The following is a 20,046-nucleotide window of genomic DNA, read 5'->3' on the forward strand; positions in this document are numbered from 1 at the left end:
GGAGCGCGCGTGGGTTGCGCGGGGAGGAGGAGGAAGAGGAGGAGGAGGAGGAAGGGGGGGGGGATGCGCGCGTGTGTGCGGGGGAACGGCGGGAGCGCGCAACCCGCGCGCGGCTGCGCGGGCATTGCGCGGGAACCGCGCGGGGGGGCGGGGGCGTGTGTGCGCTCGCCCCTCGCTGCTGGGGGAGCCGGAGGGGCTGGGTCGGGAGGAGGAGGAGGAGGAGGGGGAAGGGGAAGAGGAGGAGGAGGAGGGGGAGTCGGTGTGTGGTGCACGCCGCGCTCCCAAGCACAAAAGCCCAGCGAAAGAAACTCTTGGAAAGCTGGGAGCGAACGGTGGGGCCGGGCAGGAGCAGGTCGAACCGTCCGGGTCTGTTCGTTCTCCACTGGATACATTTTGCAACAGCGAAGGAATTAAATCCGATTTTCTTGTTATTGTTGGTTTTTTCCCCCCCCCCCTTTTTTTTTTTTTTTCTTTTTCCCACCCCCTAGCCCCAGGATTTTTTCCTTCTTTTTTTTTTCTTTTTGAGAGCGAGAGGGAAGGCAGAGCCGCTCTTCTCCCCCCTCTCTCTTTTCACGCGCTCGATCTTTTTCTTTTTATTTTTGTTTCCCTTGGGGTAGAGGTGCACACGAGGGGGAAAAAAAAAAAAAAAAAAAAGTAAAGGACTATGTTTGCTTCGTGGCTGACTTTCGCCGTGCTCTGGGGAACTTTCTGTGCAGGTAAGAGCCTTTCGGCGTGTTTACCTCCCGCTCGGGCTCTCGGTCGCGTCTCCAAATGCAGAATTGAATGGGCCGTGCGGTTATTTGCAGCCACCCTCCAGCACCCTCCGAAGCAGAGCAGAGCACGCGAGCTGGGGAATCCCCCCACCGCTGCATCGGCTTCGTTTCCTTTATTATTATCAACATTGTTATTATTTTTTTTTTCTTTTTCTTTCCACTCCCTCGCCCTCCCTCTCCGTTTTCTCCCGGCTCGCAGGACGAGCCTTCCCGTGCTGCTTTTTGTTCCCTCCAGGCAGCCTGTGGGAATTCATGGCAATGTAAACACGGCGCGATCTCGAGGAAACTTTGCAGAAATGGGCATTTGCTTCTGGGCGGGGGCGTGGGGGAGAAGCCGAGGAGGTCGCAGAGGTGGGGGGGGACAAGTTGGGGGCAGCGGGAGGAGACCTGGGGTCGCTCCGGAGTGCTTCGGGGTCCCTCAGGTAGTGGCCATGTGTGCGCTCCGCTCCTGCCGGGCTGCGGTTGTGTAACTCGCGGGCTGTGGGGGACCCCTCCTCCGCCCCGAAGGGACCCCCCCGGTTCCCCATCAGCGCCCCGGGACGCCGCGGTCTCATAGGGGTTAGCACGGAACGAGCCCATTGGGACTCGCTGGCTCCGCGGGGAGCCGGGAGAAAGTTGGGAAAAAGGGGGTGTGTGCTGCGGGGGGCGCCTGGGGAGCATCCCTCCGGAGGAGGCTTCTGCGGCGGAGGAGGGTGTTTATTTTGTATCCTCTTCACCTCGGTTATTTTACGGACGTGGGCTGGCCCCCAAACTTCATCTCCACCCTGCGGGGTGCGCGTCGTGCCGAGGGACGCGAGTGGAAGTTCGCCCAAAGCCCGGACACGGCCGGGCGAGTTGGAGGGGGCACCCGGGCAGCGCTTGGGGAGGCGGGGAAGGCTCTCCATGGGGTGCCCCATCCCGCAGCCCTCGGGGGCACGGGAGGGGTCAGCCCCGCTGTGCTGCCCCCAGCACTGAAAAGGCGGGCAGGCTGGAAATCCCCGCGCTCCCCACTTTCCCTCCTTGTTTTAATTATTGTTTATATTACTGTTGTTATTTTCCCTCTTCTATTATTATTATTATTATTATTATTATCGCTGCATTTTCCTCAGCAGGAACCGGTGCGGCAGCAATTTTGCCTCCCCCCCCCCTCGCCTGGTCACCACGACCCCCCCGGGGCTGAGCCCGCAGCCCCCCGCCCCGGCACTGGGCAGTGACTTGTTACGTCCCCTCCATCCCCCGGCCGGGGGCTGCGGGGGCCACAGGAGAGGGGTACGGGGCCGAGGGGAGGCTGATGCTGGCCGGGGGTTCCCGGGGGCAGCGTGCGGGAGGCAGCGATGCCGCAGCCCTGCCCGCTACCGCGATGGGCAGCCGGGGAGTTCCCGGCGGCTTTGCCATCACCCGCTGTACGGGTGGGGGCCGGGGGGGTTTCCCCCGTGTCCGTGTCCGTGTCCCCCGCCCCGGGGAAGGCGCTGCCCGGCCGGGCCGCGGCGCGGAGCGGGGGGAGCGGGCGCGGAGCCGGCCGCGGGGCGCTCCTGCAGCCGGGCTTCCTTTGTTCCGAGTGCCCATTAAATATGCGCTGCCACCGCCTGCCTCTGCCATTACCGACGGTGCCAGCGCTTCATTATTTTTTAAGTCAGTCACACCGAAAGTGCGTGCGAGTGGCGATAAAAAGGGAGCGGATAATAAAATTAAAAAAAAAAAAATATATATACATATATATATATATATATATATATATAAATGTCCTAGTGAGCAAAGCCAGCTCCGTTTATTTTGGTTTTTTTTTTTTTTTTTTAATATGATGGCTGGGACACTTGTACGCAGCTTTGTTTCCGTGTGTTGGGAAGGGGGTTGTGCTGGTTTGTATTTACATAGCAGTGCTGAGGAGAGCAGGTATTTTGGAATGGGGGGTGGGTAGTGTGTGTGCCAGCAGCATTCCTGGTGCTCGGCGTTGCTATCATCACAACAGCTCTCCTGGCTGGAAAATTCTATTATGTGCATAAAGGAGATTTATGGTCAATGTATTTTCTTTCCATAAATCTTGGAATCCTTTTATCTCGGGTGATTCAATAAAAGAGATGGCTTCCGGATTTTTTTGGTTTTGTTTTGGGCACGGCGTTGGGTTTTTGTTTGGTTTGGTTTTGGTATTTAACCTGATCCTATGGCTCTGTGCTCAGAGTGACTGAAATCTAAGTTGGAGAGAAAAAAGCAATTGCTTAAAAAAAAAAAATAGCACCCTGAAAGCTTCTTAAATGTATCATGTTATGAAAAAGATAATCTGACAGGACATACCTATGCTGAATTTTGTCTTCTCCCCTAAAAATGCAATAAAGAAACCCCAGAAAATGAATATAATTCTGTTTATTTGGAAAGGTCCTCTTGAATCGCTAAATCAGTGCATTAGCCCATTCTGTAAATCCCTCCCTCTTTTTAAAAGCCTTTCTTGTGATATTTATGAGTATTTATCAACGTGATCTTTATTGTCCAGTTTTTCCTAAAGCTGTTCAGTTAAACAAACAAACAAACAAAAAAACCCAACAAGCTGAGATTCCCAAAGTTGGAATGTGTTGCTGGGATTCAGAGCACTGGGCTTTGCTCAAAGTATGTCTTTTGTGTGTGTACATGTTCGGGCTCTGTGAAAGTGGTGGGCTTTTCGAAAATCGCTTGACCTCCATTGTTGATGCTTCTCATCTCTACCTTGTCTGGCTGTAACAAAGCAAGCACGGGCTGCTGTCCTTTAAAAAAAGATAAAATCTGCTGTGCTTAATTTTTTGGAATACTGAGGATTCATTGAGGAAAACATTATGTTTATTTTTAGCCCTTTGTTTGCAAATTCTCTGCAGCCCAAATGTTCAGAAATCATGTTTTAATCGATGAGCTTCAGAAAATACAGAAGGTGTAAAAGGATTTGTCTTGCAGAATGCATTGCTAACATGTTTTCCAAGCCATTACATTACTTTTATTTCAGTGCAAGTTTAAGTAATGCCATGCAGCGATGAACTGTGCTGCAGATGGATCTGGTCTCCTCTTTCACTGTCTTGTATTTATCCTCTTGTGCTTGAGAAAGGGAATAAAACTGGGTTCATTAGCTTGCTAATTAAACACAATGAAGTGCATGGCCCAAGGTTAATGGCAATGGCCTTTAAAAACACAAAACTCTTGAACAGGTGTTTAGGATATATATTTTTTTTAATCTGCTATCAAATCTAGATAATTATACCACTGAGATAACCACCGCCAGAGTTCTGTGGAGAGGAAAATGCTGTGTTAGGGATGCCAGTGATCAGTGTATTATTTTTAGTGGCATTATTTATAAACACCTCTCCAGGTCCTGCACAACCTGTGGTTTAGCTCCCCCCTTCTCCCCTCCTCTCCATTTCGAAGCACCTCCCGCATCTTCCCTTTGGCTCCTGTGGACCGAGCAGCATGAAAAATCCCGTGTCCCCGGGGCAGAGTGAGGGTCTAACCTGAGCCTGGGGAGTTAACTAAAGTATTTACACGCTGAAATTTCTGCCATTGCTGGTGCCTTTGAGCAGCCCGTGCAGGCTGTCAGGCTGCTCGCTGGATGCGAAGGGAAGAGGCGGCCAATTAAAGCGGAGAGCTCGCACTCCCCGCGTTGGAGCTGTCACCAGCCTCCTGTCCACTCTGCTCTCCATCAGCTAAAACACGCTTGTCAGGTTTTTTTGTGCTCCATGTGACGCAACAGTTGTGGACCTCCCCTGCTGACACTGAATAGATGGTGGAGAAGAAAGAAACAGGCCAGCTTCACTGTTTTTTTACTCTTCCCCCCCCCCTTTTTTTTTTTCTTTTCTTTTCTTCTCTGTTTTGTTGTTGTTTTTGTTCCCCTCTCTCCCTCCCACCATTTCCCCCCTCCCCCTTTGCAGAGCAGCCTAGGAGGGCTCCCTGGCTTTTCCAGTTCTGGGGGGCAGGACCAGTGCACAGGCTGAGATGGAAGAGGGCATCTTTTGAAATGTTGGTGATGGGATGATGGGGACAGCCCAGGAATCCTTCTGCTGTGCTTTGCATCTTGCCTGTCCATGGTGTGGGTCCTCCTGCAGAAGTGCTGCAGGTGTAAAAGGAACCAAGGGTTGCTTATCTTTATTTATCAAGGGTGAAGGAGGTGGGTGGCTGAGATTTTTTTGAGGCTGGGCACCTGTCAGGGGTGTGTTTGTGTGCTCTGCCCCAAAGCAATGTTGTCTATTCCTGGAAAACCATGGGACCTTTAAAATAAAATAAATAGAAGTCAAAGTTACTCCGTGTTCGGGGCCTTGTAGCAGAAGGTGTTTGGGCTGTCGTGTTCCAGGACCTGCTTTTAGAAACATTTCTAAAATTTAGTGTTAAAAGTACTTGACCTTGTGGTGCTGCACTAGAATCGTCAGAATTAAATGGGATTTTAGGAGCACAGGATCTTCCAAGCCCCATGAAATGTAACCCCTTTCTATCAAACACACCCAGGAGAGTGGTCTAAAAGATGTGAAAGTGCCTTGACAACCCCTGCCAGGGCCCAGGCAAGGAAACACCCTGATGCTCTGATGTTTCCTTGTGGTGCCTCCCAGCCCTTCCCTGGAGATCCGTGTGTCCATCCCTGGAGTCAGCTGGCACTGGAGAAGTGTGGCTGTCCTTTGGGAAGGCTGCAGGTAGGGGAGAGAACCTGCTGGAGCTCTGCGGTGATCTAGACCCACGTGAAAGCCCTGATGGGGTTTGGCCCCCAGGCAGCTGGAGAAGTGCTTGTTCACTGAGACAGTCTCCTGGAGGCAGCTTGGGAAGCCAGGGTTGGTCGGTGCCCGCTGCAGAGTTGGCATCCCCTTGCTGCTGGGCCGGAGGAGCGGTGTCCCAGGGCAGGTGGCCGAGTTCCCCGGGTGCCCCGGTGGGCGCTGGGGTGTGCAGTGAGGTGCTGTGCCCCGGCACCACTGCAGTGCCCGGGCCCCAGCGCTCTCCCTGCCACAAAACCTTGTGGGAACTCGGGAAATGGGAACCGCAGAGTGTAATCTCTGCTTTAAAGAGGTGTTGTCTTTCTCTTTTATCCCTTCTTGGCCTTTGATTTTAAAGCTAGCAGGGGAGTGTGATTTTCCTGCCTGGCCAATAGCGCTGCCTGGATCTGAATTATTCAGTGTAGCGCTTGGCATTCTGCACCCTGTTCCCACTTAAGCTCTTTTTCGCCTGTTCCTTCATGTGGTGATTTTCACATCAGTGAAATTGGATGTGTTTAAGAGAGGTGTTTGTGGCCGAAGTATTCACCAGTATAAACTCTACCCTTCCCCTTCCCTTTCCCCTCCATTAACCATTGAGGGTCAACTAATGTCTAATCTCTTCTCTTCAATATTACTTCATTCTGAAATAATTTTGTATCTCATCAGTCATTTGTTCCTTTAAGGTATATTAGAAACATACATATCACTCCCCCCACCCAGTATTCTTTGTAAGGTTTCTTGGAACCACTGAAGTCAGAGGGGCAAAGAAGTAAAGATGAAACACTCCGCCTGCATTCTGCAGACCCAGCACACTCTTTGCTTAAATTTGAATATAACTGTTGGCCTTTTCCACCAGTTTCATTTTCTTTTCTCTCTATCATCTTCCTCCTTTACTACAGTATAGCTTCAATTCAAACTAAAAGTTAAGAGCAGCAATTGTCAGTGTACACTGTAAAATAATAATATGCTTCCCTCCAGCACACAAGTGCCTCTTATTTTGCCAGTATTTGAGTGTTTTACTCTGATTAGGTTATTGCATGTGGCATTGGTCCATCATGCTACTTTAGAAAAAAATCTGTTGCTGGTGTCTAGGTGCCTCAGAAAAATACAGCTCCTCTTTTGGCAAAGTGCTATTTGTGTAGAGAGAAGGTCCCTGCCCCAAAAGCCCCGAGCAGAGGGGCCAAGAGGGAGAAAAATTCTGTCTGCAAGCGCACGAAGTGGCTCAGCCAAGGTCACACCAAGTATTTTGTACCTGTACTGGAAAAATAATCTGCATGAAGAAGTATTCCTGTATGTGGTAAAATCGAGCTTCAACCTGAGTGTGCTCTGTCCATCTGATGTGATTTTTGAATTTCTTTTCTCCTGGTGATTGTGCTGGAGGTGGTTGGTGTGTTTTCAGTCTTGGAAAGATCCTTTTCTCTTAAGCTGAGCTCTCTGCAAGCAAGGACTGGCTCATGAATTCAGGTGTGCAAAAAGAAATACAGTGGAAGGAGCAGCCTGTTTGTGCCCGGCTGGAGGAAGATGTGGATGACCCGTTTCTCATCAATAATTCCACGATTTCCACCTTGGTGTGTCATTTCACCACAGATTCGGTTTCGGACTTTGCGGGAGCTCTGCTCAGAGGATTGCACGGGCCTGGCTGCAGAGCGAGAGGCAGCCTGGGCCTGGAGCAGCCTTCTTTGCCTTCAGGATGGGTCTGGGGTATGTTCAGGAGCTGAAATAAACCTTTGAACATGTTTTCTAGGAGTAAGAGTTGTATCTCTGGGTGTTTAATCTGGGAACATAACAAAAATCTACCAGTCCTTCCCTGAGATCTTGGAATTCAGTGGCAGGGCAAGGGCACTGCTCCCCGTCCTCCTGGCTCCATGGCTGGTGCTCTGACCACCACATTATCCTTTTTTTTTTGTCCACCTGCAAATAAATTTGCTGGGAAAGATAGAATGTTCTGGTAATTTTATTAAACCAGAGGTATATATATATTTTTTTTCCTCCTGTCTCAGTCTCATAGTAATATATAGCATATGAGTGCCTCCTCTTTAAATACAGAGAATAAAGCACATGCATGAAAAGATGCAGTGCTTTACAATCTGAGCTCCACTAATTTTCACTGAAGTGGATACTCATGCAAATTTAGATGTGGATTTTGACCTGGACCCTTTATGTCTAATAAGTACCTTTGTGTGACAAAGGGAGAAGAGAAAGGTGCTTCTGGGAGCAGAGGGGGTGAGTTAATCCTCCTCCAGTAAAGCTGGAAATGGAATGTATTGCTGTCAGTTTTGCAGAGAAATAAACAGAACCTGGGGGAAATGTGTGTGTGTCTGGTGTTTTCTGGACCAACCCCAAATCCCAGACCTATGCTGAATGAGTCCCAAACCAGAGCAGCAAAGGTTGTAATTTTTAAAATTCCATAGTAGCTGACACTGTAGAGTCTTAGGTGCTGTGACTGCCTCTGCCTTTTTTTTTTTTTTTTTTTTAATCATTTATTTATCTTATTTAAAGGTTTTTCCCATTATAGAACTTCTTTTCTTTATGGTAATAGAACTTTAAATTTTCTGTGTGGTGCCAGTAGTGCTAATGTAATGCTTCTTCCTAATTTATTTCTCCAAGGTGTGAGATGATAAGCCTTTGAGTGGATGAGAGGGATAAAGTTAGCTCCATTTGTGCCTGATCTATCAAATGGTCAATCTAGGTCGCTAACTGTTCTTTTCTTCGACATTTAGCTATTTTAAAATGCCTTGCGTAATGGGTGCAATTTCTAAAATTTGGCTTTTAGGAATATTTTGCTTATACATAATTTACCTCTGCTGACTGCTTTGAATTCCTGGGGAGGGAAGAAAGCAACCATGGGTCTGAAGTGAAGAAATGTTCCATCAAAACTCATCTCCTTTTTGTGACTTTTAAAAAGTATTTCAGAAAATGAGAATACCACGGGGTTTTAAAGCCCTTTTAGTGCTGTTCTTAAGCCCTTTTAGTGCTGTTCTTATGTTTTGGTAGTCTCTGGATTGCTTCTGAGGGCTGGTGGCTGCTGCTGCAGTTTGGCTGAGCTGTCTGCAAACTCCCCCCTCCAGTTGCTCTGCTTGCTACTGATGCTTCCTTCTTCTGGGGAAAGAGGGCATTGGAGCTTTGCACAGTTGATGTCCAGGCCTTTCTGTGAGGCACCAAGCTGAGATTTACAAGAGGAAAGTTGTGAGGAGGCTGTGGCATTGGTCTTGGAAGAGCCAGGGAGCTTTGTAGGTGCTCAGAGGTGGGAAGGCATTGGCTTTGCTTCAGACCTGTGCATTGCCACATGGATTTGCAGGAGTCCCTGTAATCAGCAGAGGGAAACTGCAGTTGGCTTGGGATGCAGCTGCTCGGCAAAGTACAGATTTGTGGTTATCCTGGTGGTAGCCTTGTCCTCACTCCTAGGACAACTGAGCCATGGCAATGTGACCTTCAGGCTCCCAGTTCTCTTCTTTCTCCAAATCTTTACATTTTGGGGTTTTTTTCCCCTCAGTATGGCAGCTGGAGCAGTGGGTTTTGTATGGCCACTTTAGTTCCTGAGAGTAATTAAAGGGTTAAGAATGCTAATTCCCCTGTATATTTGCAGGCTGAGAAATTCAGTTGTCCTTGGGTTTTTGTGGTGAGAGTATCCAGTTACAGCCTGGCGGCAGCAATTGGCCAGCCCTTGGGTGCACAGAAGTTTGAACTCATAATCCTTTGCTTTCACATGCACCCACAGCTTATCAGGCACCTTTGGTTTTATAGCAAAGTCTCTTTTAGAGCACATTCTTACACCTGGGGTAAGGCATTTTTTCAAATACCTGTCACAGTTGTGCTACAAAACACTCACCTGGCTGGCTCCTAAAAAGTGAGTTTTTGTGGTGGGCGATAGGCACTGGTGCTGACACACCTGGAACAGTTCCCTGCTATGAAATTCCTTTTTCTGTAAGGAGCCTGGGATATAGACAAATCTTAGCACAACCTAAAGCAGGATGATGGCTTTTGATGCTTCTTGCTGCCTTACTGGGATGCTGGCTCTGGCTGCTGTCAGCTGTGGTGTGGAATTGAGTGCCCAGGTCTGGTGAGAATTCTGGAGCCTCTGGAGAATTCTGGTGTGGCATCACCATCTCTGCATGGAGCCACAGGTGGGGATGCTGTCACGGGGTGTGCCCTGCCACTGAGCTGTATCAGCCATGCTCCTGGGCTTCCTTTGAAATATTTCAAAGACAAATGTTTAAAAGAAGCCCAAACCAGAACACAAACCCCAACTTCCTTCCTCCCTCCCAAAAAGCAAACCTCAACAAAAGAAGAAAAAAAAAAAAATCCCCCCAACAACCCAAAACTCATGGAGATGGATGTTTTGAACTGATTGCTGTTGTTTTACTGCCATAGGCTCTTTCTCAGGCTCCTGGGGCATCTTTGTAAAGTGAAATCATGATGCTGGGCCCTGTGGAAGGGCTCAGTAATAGCAAGAAATTCCTGTGTAGGTTTTAGTCATCTTTTACAGTGTTTGAAACAACACTGTGGCCCTCCAGTCCCAATTTCCAGGCTGCTTTGGGTATGTGATGAAGACCAGCAATGCCTGATGGAGCCTTCTGATGAGCACACTTGCTTTCCCTGGGTGTTTCCCCTCGTGGGTACAGCTTGGTGGCACAAAGCTCATTCAGCCTGAATTTTGCTGGATGCAAAAAGGAAGAAAAGGAAAGAAAAAAACCCAAAACAAACAAAAAATGCCCCCCACCCAGTGAATGTGCTGTCCCCAGTGCTGTTGTCTCCTGGTGCCCTGACCAGAGGTCTCCTGGCCGGAGATCGGCTGCGTGTGCCCGTTCCCGGAGGGTATTTTAACATTTATGTGCCTTAGATAACAATGGAAGTCTTTCACAGCTAATTTTTATTGCTGTAGAAAGTTTCCCCTAGATATGAAGCTTTTGTTATCATCTAACGGGACAGAGTTAGCGCTGCTGAAAGCGAACACGAGAAACTTCTTCTTTTCTTAATTGCAGAATTTCCCTTCCCGTCTAATCGCGTAGGGATCGACTATTTATTATGTAGCAGCTAAAAGAAGCCCTCCAAGGTAACTGTGAGCCTCAGAGGTAAACGAGATGCAAGTGTATCTGTCTGGGTAACTGTGTCTGTAGGCTCCTTCTCGATGAATCCCCGGTGAAAGAAGAGACCCTGGGCGAGGGACGTGCCCTTCTCCCGCACCCCGGAGTCGCGGCGTGGAGGTCCCCGGCGCTTTTTGTACGTGGAAATGATCGCGAGCGAGCTAACGTGCACAGCTTTTTGAAGTGTGGTACAACAAAATAAAGTTGGCTAAAAATAGGTCTGAATATGAAAGACAGGCAAAAACTGGGAGGGGGGGGGTGGGAGCCGAGAGTCGTTTTACAGGCATTGTTGATAGAATTTCAGGGTCCCGAGAAGGGAAGATGAATGTCTTTCTGTTATACCAACAGCTGCTCTCTGTCCATCGGGATCCAGTGTTTGCCGATCCAACTCATAATAATCCAACAAAAGAGTTATTTCATAGCAGCCTTGGTGGAGGATTTGTGTTGGAATTTTATCTTTTTCGATTTATATTTTTCTTTGCCTAATTAAGAATAATATGAAGTTAACCTCTCACCTGGACTGGGGCTCACCCCTCATCAGATCCATTGCAACCGAGGGGGAGCTGTCTGGTGGCTGAGCCATTCAGAGCTATATTAATTAAACAAACAAACAAAAAATTCATTAAGTTTCTCTAATACACTTGTTCTTTGTGAGCTTTCCAGGGGTTTTGTGTCCTGAATGTGTGATTCAGGTGTTAGTAGCTCCCTAATATGGCCACACAATGCAATATGCAGATTTCTCTTCTTCTTTCCTTTTATTTTTTAGTGATTTCCACCCCCCTCCCCATCCAGAGAGTTAGGAGGTCTCTTGTCTCAGAGAAGAGACACAAGTCTCAGGTGCAATGTGTTGAAGCATTTTGGGAATGGAACTTCATCTTTCTGGGACTTTATTCTGATGCAGTTAACTCTGCAAAACCCCTTGGTGTGGGTCAGTCTTGGGGGCAGAGAGGTCCAGAGCGAGGCCAAGCTTCCTTACTCGGTACCTCCTCATGTGTTCAGCCACAACTTCCAACACAATTTGGGGTCACAGCCTCCTCTTTGCAGAACTCTCCCACCATGGTCTGCTGCCGGGGAGGGTTTCCAGAAGATCACACCTGGAAATTGCTGGCTCCTCACTTCTTTTCATCACACTGGCACAGCTTTTTTAAAAAGCCATGCTGAAGCTACCACTCCTTGAAGATGACAGGCTCGGATTTATCCAGTGCTGATGCACCACAAGCAGCTCCCTGACATCCAGGGCTCCTATCACAGGATCCTTTCCCAGGTCTTAATGGAATCCATGCCTCCGTGTAGCTGCCTTTTGAACCCAGTCTGTCAATGTAATAACTTTTACCCTTCTCCAAAGGAGGATGGGCCCAGTTGGATGGTGAGGTTAAAACCTGAGCTGTGCCATGTTTATATTAATAATTTCCACTGGTGAAATATGGATCTGAGATTTTGCTCATTCATTTAAACTTCGTCATTAATAGGCAATAGTGGAAATGTACCATGGACACGATTATTGCAGTGACCTGCTTTCACATGCGCTTCTTATCAGACTTCTGATTTAAAAAAAAAAAAAAAAAAAAAAAAAAAAAAAAAAAGAAAAAAGAAGAAAATTATATATAAAATTGTTTTTGGGAGCCCTGTGAAGGAAAAGGAAACCACTTATTTCAACCCCCAAATTCCTCTGAGCTGTAGAAACATTGTCAAAGTAATTGTAGCCTTTTTTTTTCTTTTTTTTTTTTTTTTTTTCCCCTGTGTAGATTTCTTTCTGTGTAGTCTCGGAAAAACTGTGCTCTGTTGATGGATGTCACTGTTTTTTTACTCGTGACAAATATCTCCCAAGGTGTTGTTTGAGTGATGTGGAATTGGTTCATGTGTAAAATTCTAGCTTCTCATGAATACTTCATCTTGAATGTGTACATGCCAGGTTCTTCTGGATTAAGGTGTTATACCTTTAGTGGTTTGCTGTGGGATATCATCTTAATAATTTTTGCTGTAATTTAATCATCTTAATTAAAACTGCATTGAATTGTGGAAAGTAATTTGGGTCTGGAGAGCAGTGGGGTTCATATTTGTGTTTTCTTTCTTTTATTATTTTTTTTTTTTTCCTTGTCAGATGATGGTAATGGTCTTGGCAAGGTTCTGCTAAAAATTAGCACAGTGTATAAAAACTCATGTTGCCAAGTTAGTCCAGCATTTCTCCAGCTAATTGTGGCCTTGAAGGGTATAATATAAAAGGTCATCTTTGTTAGTGAACTGCAGGCTTCTCCTGTGAGACAGAAATCCATGTCCTTATCAAGGATGAAATCTTGGCTCCTTGGTTACACAATTGATCTTTGCTATAATTTGGACATCATTAGGCTCTCTATTAAAGCAGAGGAACATTCTAATCAATCTTGGTGCTTTGCTTTCTTAAGCCTACTTCTGAATCTGAATTCGTCTTATGGCTTCCCTTTCTCTTCCTGCTCTGTGAACCCCATGAAGGAGAAGAGTCTGAAAAATGACATGGGATGAAAAGTTGCTGGTTTCCTCTTTTTGGGGTGTTTCTTTCCCAGAAAGATTCTGATTGTGACAAGTGTTATGAGAGCTGGGGTGTTCAACCTCCTCATCTTGTGTTGAGACGTAGGAGGAGACATTCTGGAAAAAGCAACCACTCACTTTGGTTCGTGCTCTTAAACAATTAAAAAACCCCAAACAACCAAAAAAACAAACAAAAAAAACCCCCATTAAACTTCACAAAACCAAAATTTATTAGTGGCTGGCATTACTTTTTCTTTACACCCAAACAAAAGGGGTTTAACTGTTTTTTTTTGGTGGGAATAAAACCCTTTTAGCCAAGCCAGATTTGTTTCTGCGGCACACGGTCATGGGGCAGAATTGTGGGGGAAAGAAAGAGGTTTGTATTGTGCTTTTATCCCTGTTTTTGTGTTCTGGGATTTGTTTTCATTGGGATGTTGGCACTCCCAGGAGCGTATTTTTGTGGCTCTGACTCGTGCATTGTAAAACATAGCCAACGCTTGCCATTTCTTTGTTCGACTGCTGTTTCTTTAACCAGCAGATACTTTTCTAGTTGGATAGATAAATGGATCTTTCCCAGTTACTGGCAGTTAGATCTGACTTTGCACAGCTATACGAGTTAGATTGTGCTTCAGCAGAGCTTCCTTCTCTAGGTTTTGGAGGGTCTAGGATTTGGTGCCTTCCATCAGCTCTGTTTGGATGGATGATGTGACAAACACTGCGTAGTTTTGCAGTCACCCCGTGTTTGTGCTGTGGCTCTGCTCAGACAACACGTTACACCTTTAAAAACAAATAAAAACTGAAAAGCGTCTGTGCTGTGCTTGCAGATGGAGAAAGCTCTATCCAGGGACTTTGGTAACTAGCAACTTCTTTTCAGGAGTCCTGCTTTTCTCTCAATCTGCTTCCAGGGGCTCTCAACCTCGTGCTGGTTCCACCACCAGCAGCTGCTTGCTGTGTGATGCGTGCTGAGGAGCTGAGTGGCATCAGAAATGGGCTGTGCACCACCTCATTTACAACCCCCTGGCTGGTATTTCCCCAGTTCCTGCCTAATGGATACATGTGCTGTTCCGGAGCTCTCCCCCAGACTCCCTGGTTTCTGCAAAAATTTGCTCTTTGAGCAATTAGGAGAACTTAATGTTTCTGCTCTAGAGGGGTGAGCTTCCTTGGGCTGCGAGTTTTTAATGAAAACTTTAGGTTATGCATGTGTTTTTATCTCATTGCTGTTCTACTGCTGTTCCTTACTGCTTGGCATCCTGTTGGTCTAAGGTAGTTTAGCTGTCTCCAGCCTGAATTGAGTGCTGCTTTTGGTATTTATAAACTCTACAACTGTTAAACCAAGCCAAACCTCCAGTTTCAGCGATGGCAGTGGGATTGAAGACAAGGAGTTGTCTCTAAGGAATACAGTCTATTATAGGTTGGGCATAAATCAACCTCTGACTTGTGGGTGTTGGGAGGAAAATTTCCTTGGGGACTAGTAATCCAGAATCAGCCTCCTATAAATCTGCTTGGATCTTCTCCTGAAGCATGTGGAGGTACTGGAGAGCTGATTATGGATGTAGACCATGGGTCTGGGAGTGTGAAATACTGCTGCTCATCCCCTTCCATCACCACGCTGGACAGACAGGTCCGAGGAGCAGATTGTTTTCAGTGTGGTAGAAGTGATGAGTTCATTGTTCTCTTCCCTCCCTCCCTCCTGCCCTCCCTCCCTCCCTCCCAGTAAAACCTGCAGACTTGTTTTTAGATATTGGGACTTGAAAGCAGACAGCAACAAATATAACAAAGTTGTTTTTGTTTTCTGGGCTTTCGGGTGCAAGAATGCACGTTAATCATGTTTTGTGCTTTTCTGTATTTCTTTTCCCATTCCTTGAGGGCTGGAAAATATTTTTCTTAAAATGAAAAGCCATGCTTTACATCTTATAAATGACCCTGAGGGGTGCAGCAGCAAAAATCCAGCTCCTCATGGGGTAGTGAGAAATCCTGGGAGGGAAGAGCAGGGGAGGAACCGATGCCACCATATCTGCAGGGACAGGTTGGCTCTTGTCAGCTGGGCAGAGGTGGTGTTTGTCTGTCATTGCTTGCTTTCTTCAAACAAAGAGTGTTTTTGTTTTTTTTATGGTACCACCCTGTTGCCAGCAGCTCTCCTGGTGCTGCAGGATCAGGCATCTCCTTTAAGGTGTTGGACTTGTCCCTACCTCGTGTTGGTCCCCTCCTGTTCGTACCCGTGCCCATCCTGGTTTGCTCAGTGCTCAGATGCAGTGTTTACAGGAGGTTTCTCCTAACGGGAAACATGGCCAGTAGCAAGTGATACATAAGCTTGGTTTGTGAGTCTTTATTAACCTTTTCCTTTTATCACTTCTTGTGCAACTTGCCTACTTCTCTCATTATTTGGGTTGCTTTGCTTTGCTTTCTGTTTGTGTCCTCTGCACCTTTCTCTCTCTTTACAAGAAGTTGTGCGTTCCAGCTTCAGTAATTGTTTCCTCGCTTACCAGAACAAAAGCAGCTGAGCCTGGTGGATTTTTTTGCTTGTGTGTGCGCAGGGATTTTGCCAGGGTATTTTTGTGGACACTGCTGCTGAGCTCATCAGCAGTGCTGGGCAGGAAAGCCAGACTCTGGTACAGATTAGATATCTTTACAGATTTTTATCTCCAGTTTGCACGGAAGGGTGTCCTGAAGTTGATGTGCACAGTTCAGTAGAGGAGAGGAGTGATGGGGGCTGTGGGCAGGGACCCTCCAACATCTCCATCACTGGAGGGATCATCCTGTGATGTTCCTGTTGATCCTTCTGTGTTTGCAGAGCTCTTCTCTTCCCCTCCCCAAGTGCCTGTTGCTCCTCAACAGCTGGAGGAGCCAACCTAGAGCTGGAGAAACCTGTCCCTGCTCTTTCCCCACTGAGGGTGTAATCCTCTCTATTGCCCAGAGAAGCTGCGGCTGCCCCATCCCTGGAAGTGTCCAAGGCCAGACTGGACAGCGCTTGGAGCAACCTGGGATAGTGGAAGGTGTCCTGCCCATGGCAGGGGATTGGAATGAGATGATCTCTAAGGTTCTTTTTAACCCAAAACCATTTGGGGATCTCCTGGCTCGCTCACTGGGGTTCTGGTGACAATTTGCAATTAGTCTATTCTCCTCCAAACCATGTCTGATAAAAGCTTTTTTATTTATCAGTCTGATGCCTATCTATCTGATCCTAAGTAGATGTTTGTGGGTGGATGCTTGCAATGATTTTTGCTTCTCTCTCTTCCTGCTCCTTGTTTTCCAAGAGCCCTGGAGGGGAGCTGAATCAAACCCTCTGGCTGGAGCATCCCCAGCCCCAGGCTCATCTCCTCCTCCCAGCAGGACCACGCTTGCCACATTTTTTTGTGATGCCTGCTGTGATTAGATCCATTTTGGCTGCAGTTTATAGATGTTGCAGGGTCCCTCCCCCATCCCCTGGGTATCTGGGACACCGTTATCCGCTGCAGCTCTGTGTTTGGTGGAGGATGAGCTGTCAGGAGTTAGATCCCAAACAGGCAGAAGGTAGCTGGACTGAATTAAACTGGGAATGCCCTACTAACCCCCTTCTCCCTCCCCTCATGTCTTTGGAAATGTCTTTTATCTGGACTGTAAATTAAGTTATCATTGTTGATGTGGCTTCAAAGAAGCAGCAGGAATGAGTTGATGGGAGCTCCTGGGAGAGGTCTTCCACAAAAGCTTCCTCTTAGTAAAATATTCTGGCTTTTTTTTTCCCTTTCTTCCCTAATTTTTTCAAAGTCAGAATGGAAATAATAATTCAGCGTTTTCAACTTTCATGATACATTTATAGAGAAATAAAAGTCCTATAAATGTCTGAAGTATTATCTCTTCTTGCAGGCTTCATCGTAAAAATATTTATTGAGGTTTCATGGGCGTAAAATGTTGTGGTCAGCACCATGAATGTAATGGTTTTGTTTAGGTGTTTCTTCTTCAATGGCACTTTAAAAAAAACCCCAAAACCAAAACAAAGCAAGAAAACCCTCATAGCTTTTTTCACTGGCTTTCTGGTATTTATTTACTACAGATGAACGTGAGAAGGAAAAACAGCAGTTCCTTTCTCTTGTCAGAGCTGATCCAGCACCAGAAAATAGGTGTTTAAAATAATACTACGGTTTGGTGGCATACAAACAAAGTTTGTTTAAAAAGATAAGCCATTAAAGGAGTAGTTTTCTAAAGGATGTTTTTCTTCGCTTTGTTGTTTGTTGGGATTTTTTGGGGGCAGGCAGGAAGTGTTGGGTTTTATTTGTATTTTTGTTTGTTTGGTTTTGTTTGGGTTATCACAGTCTTGGAGCTTTAGAGGGTCCAGTTCCCAGGGAAGAAAAGGAAGGGGAACATGGAGCATTACCACAATTTAGAGAGGAAGGAGTGGAGTAACGGGAAGATTTGCAGGAAGAGAGACAAGGTGACCTGTCAGTGCTTCCATCATTTTTTGTTTGTCCTCTTCTGCCTCCGGATCTTGATATCACATGATTTAACGTTGAGGGATGGAGCACTTTTCCTACATGGAAAGGCTGAGAGAACTGGGATTGTTCAGCCTGGAAAAGAGAAGGTCTTGGTGTGACCTTATGGTGCCAGGAGAGCTGGAGAGGAACTTTTGGGGAGGGCATGGAGGGATAGGACAAAGGATAACGGCTTTAAACTGAAAGAGGCGGAATTTAGATTAGATATTATGAAGAAATTCTTTACCGTGAGGCTGGTGAGGCCCTGGCACAGGTTTCCCAGAGAAGCTGTGGTTTTCTGCGGAACCCATCCCTGGAAATGTTCAGGTTGGATGTGATTTAGAGCAACCTGGTTTAGTGGAAGTGGGGGCTAGAACTACATGACTTTTAAGGTCCTTTCCAACCCAAACTATGATTCTGTTATTTTACGGTTTCTGCATCTCCTACACATCTGTTTATCCCTCTGCTAAACCCTTCCTGTTGAAACGCTGGCTTTCACCCCTTGGGGCTGGACAAGGGACACTCGGGCACATGGGGGTGCAGGAAGGGGGTGGCACACACGGGGGTGTCGACATGCATGGGGGCTGGCCTGCACAGGGGTGTTGCATGTTCCCTGGGATGTGAATTAGTGATTATAAAGTAACAGGGAGGTGTTCCTGAGCATTCTCAGCACTGGTGCCCCTTGGAATTTCTCCTGGAGACATTGATGTCTTTGTCAGATGTGTAGCTGAGAACGTGCATGGGCAGTGGGGCATTTGTGGGTACCAGAGCAGAGCTGGAAACCCCCGGTGTTCAGGAAATACGGGGGAAAAAGAAGCTTGAAAGTTATGTGTCTCAGGCTGATATCTTTTTATGAGATGCAGCTACCTACATTTTTCTTACTGTTTCCTTCTCTGTAAAGGCACGAGGCTCAACCCTCTTGTGAGCTGTGGTGGCATTTAGCCAGTCCTGGATGCTGGGGCTGACGCAGATTAGATTTTGGTGCAACAGATAGACTTTCTGGAAGTGACTGTTGAACTATTTCCCCTTATTTGTCAGTAAAAGTACAAACTTTGGAAATCTTGCCCCCGCGTTGGCCAAGAAAAGACAAAACCCAGTTGTGGAGAGTTTCTGTAATGGGGATATTGCTCCAAAACCCAGCAGTGGTTTCTCATTTCTTGCCTCTCCAGAGCACATTGCAACTTCTCCTCCTCAAGTGGTTGCGAGGGCTGACATAAATATTTTTCAAGTAAAAAAAAATCATCTTTTCTGCAAAACGCGGAGGTCACTGCGTGTGTGTGCAAACCTTCCATCTGCAGAGGGAATAACGTAACCTGTGTCCTTCCAGGCTTCACCTCAGCTGATCTGCACCACATGTCCTTCAAGGTAAGCTGGGTAAGTGGCTCGCAGCCGGAGCAGGGGAAGAGAAATCCCATTTGAGGCTGACCTGATGCCATCTGACATTTTGCTTATTTGAAAAGAGGAGGTTTGAAATGGAAGTGGCGGGGCTGGTTCGGAGTTGCTTTAAACCCTTGCAATGTGTTAATCTTCAGGTTGAATTACAACCACGTAAAAAATGAAGGTTTTTTCACTCTGTGGTGAAAACGTTATTCTTCCATGGGTCTCCTAAGTTTGTTTGGGTCCTTGACATATTTGGTGCCTCACTTTGGGATGCTGTTCTGTACTTAAACCTGTGCATCCATTCTGATTCAATCACCTTAATGATCCTTCTGCTTATGTTTTATGGATGATGTAGTGCATGTTCCCTTGTAAGTGGGACCAATAGAGTCTTGGTTCTTTTTTAGCCCTCCATCGTGCAGGAGCTACAAGTTTGCAGTGTGCTTCCAAGAGGAAGGAGATATCAGTGCTCCAGCTGTCCCCCCCTAGGAAGCATTCAGCCAGAGGTTACACAAAATAAAGCACCTCTCCATACTGTAATATTTTTTTTTTCAATGGGGTCTGGTATTTTTAAGCCTGGGTAGGACTTTGCAACTGCTGCTCTGCTTGGGTTTTTTTGGTCTTTGTGTAACAGCATTGCCTTTGAGGCATGGTGGTATTTCCTGTTGACATTATGCCAGGGTGAGGGTTTCTTGAGCCTGCCATCCAGCTTTCCATGACTGCACGGTTTGGAGCGTGCCATCAGCAGGCAGCAGACGCGGGCGGTCCCGCCCGGGCGTGGGAGCCGTTGTGCGCCCTGCCCTTATTCCAGCTCCTGGTGCTTGGACTGGCAGAACAGGTGCAGAGACGTTTGAGGCAATGAAATGCCTGTCATTGGGAGCAGAAGTTGCTGAAAGATCGTGTTTTTCTCAGTTTTCATTGGCACGTGTGGTGTCTCCAGGAGGAAAGGCAGCAACTTCTCGGTTCACAGCGTTTCCCAAAATCCAGCAGCTGGCTGGTGAGCTGGCTGCTCCTCTGTCCCGTCTGTATCCCCATCGGTGCAGCGGTGTGCTGGGGTTGCATTTCTCTTTGTGCTCTCTGCTGGCTGCAGCCAAAGAGTGGGAAGAGCCAGAGGAAAGGTCTGATGGACCCTGTCCCACGAGGATGTAGGGAGGGGAGCTCTGCAGCCACAAGCGAGCCGGGTGCTCTGCTG

General features: G+C 47.1%; 1 protein-coding gene across 1 annotated transcript in view; it reads left to right on the forward strand.

The window, feature by feature from the left end:
• The first annotated feature begins 503 nt into the window (after positions 1-503).
• ACVR2B (activin A receptor type 2B) overlaps positions 504-20,046 on the forward strand; it is a 97,342-nt gene continuing 77,799 nt past the window's right edge. Inside the window, exon 1 of the mRNA XM_040065944.2 lies at positions 504-716. Coding sequence (XP_039921878.1) covers positions 665-716 — 52 coding nt within the window. The 5' untranslated portion in view covers positions 504-664. The remainder of the gene's footprint in view (positions 717-20,046) is intronic.

The sequence above is a fragment of the Hirundo rustica genome, chromosome 1, assembly GCF_015227805.2.
Source record: "Hirundo rustica isolate bHirRus1 chromosome 1, bHirRus1.pri.v3, whole genome shotgun sequence".
Taxonomy (NCBI): domain Eukaryota; kingdom Metazoa; phylum Chordata; class Aves; order Passeriformes; family Hirundinidae; genus Hirundo; species Hirundo rustica.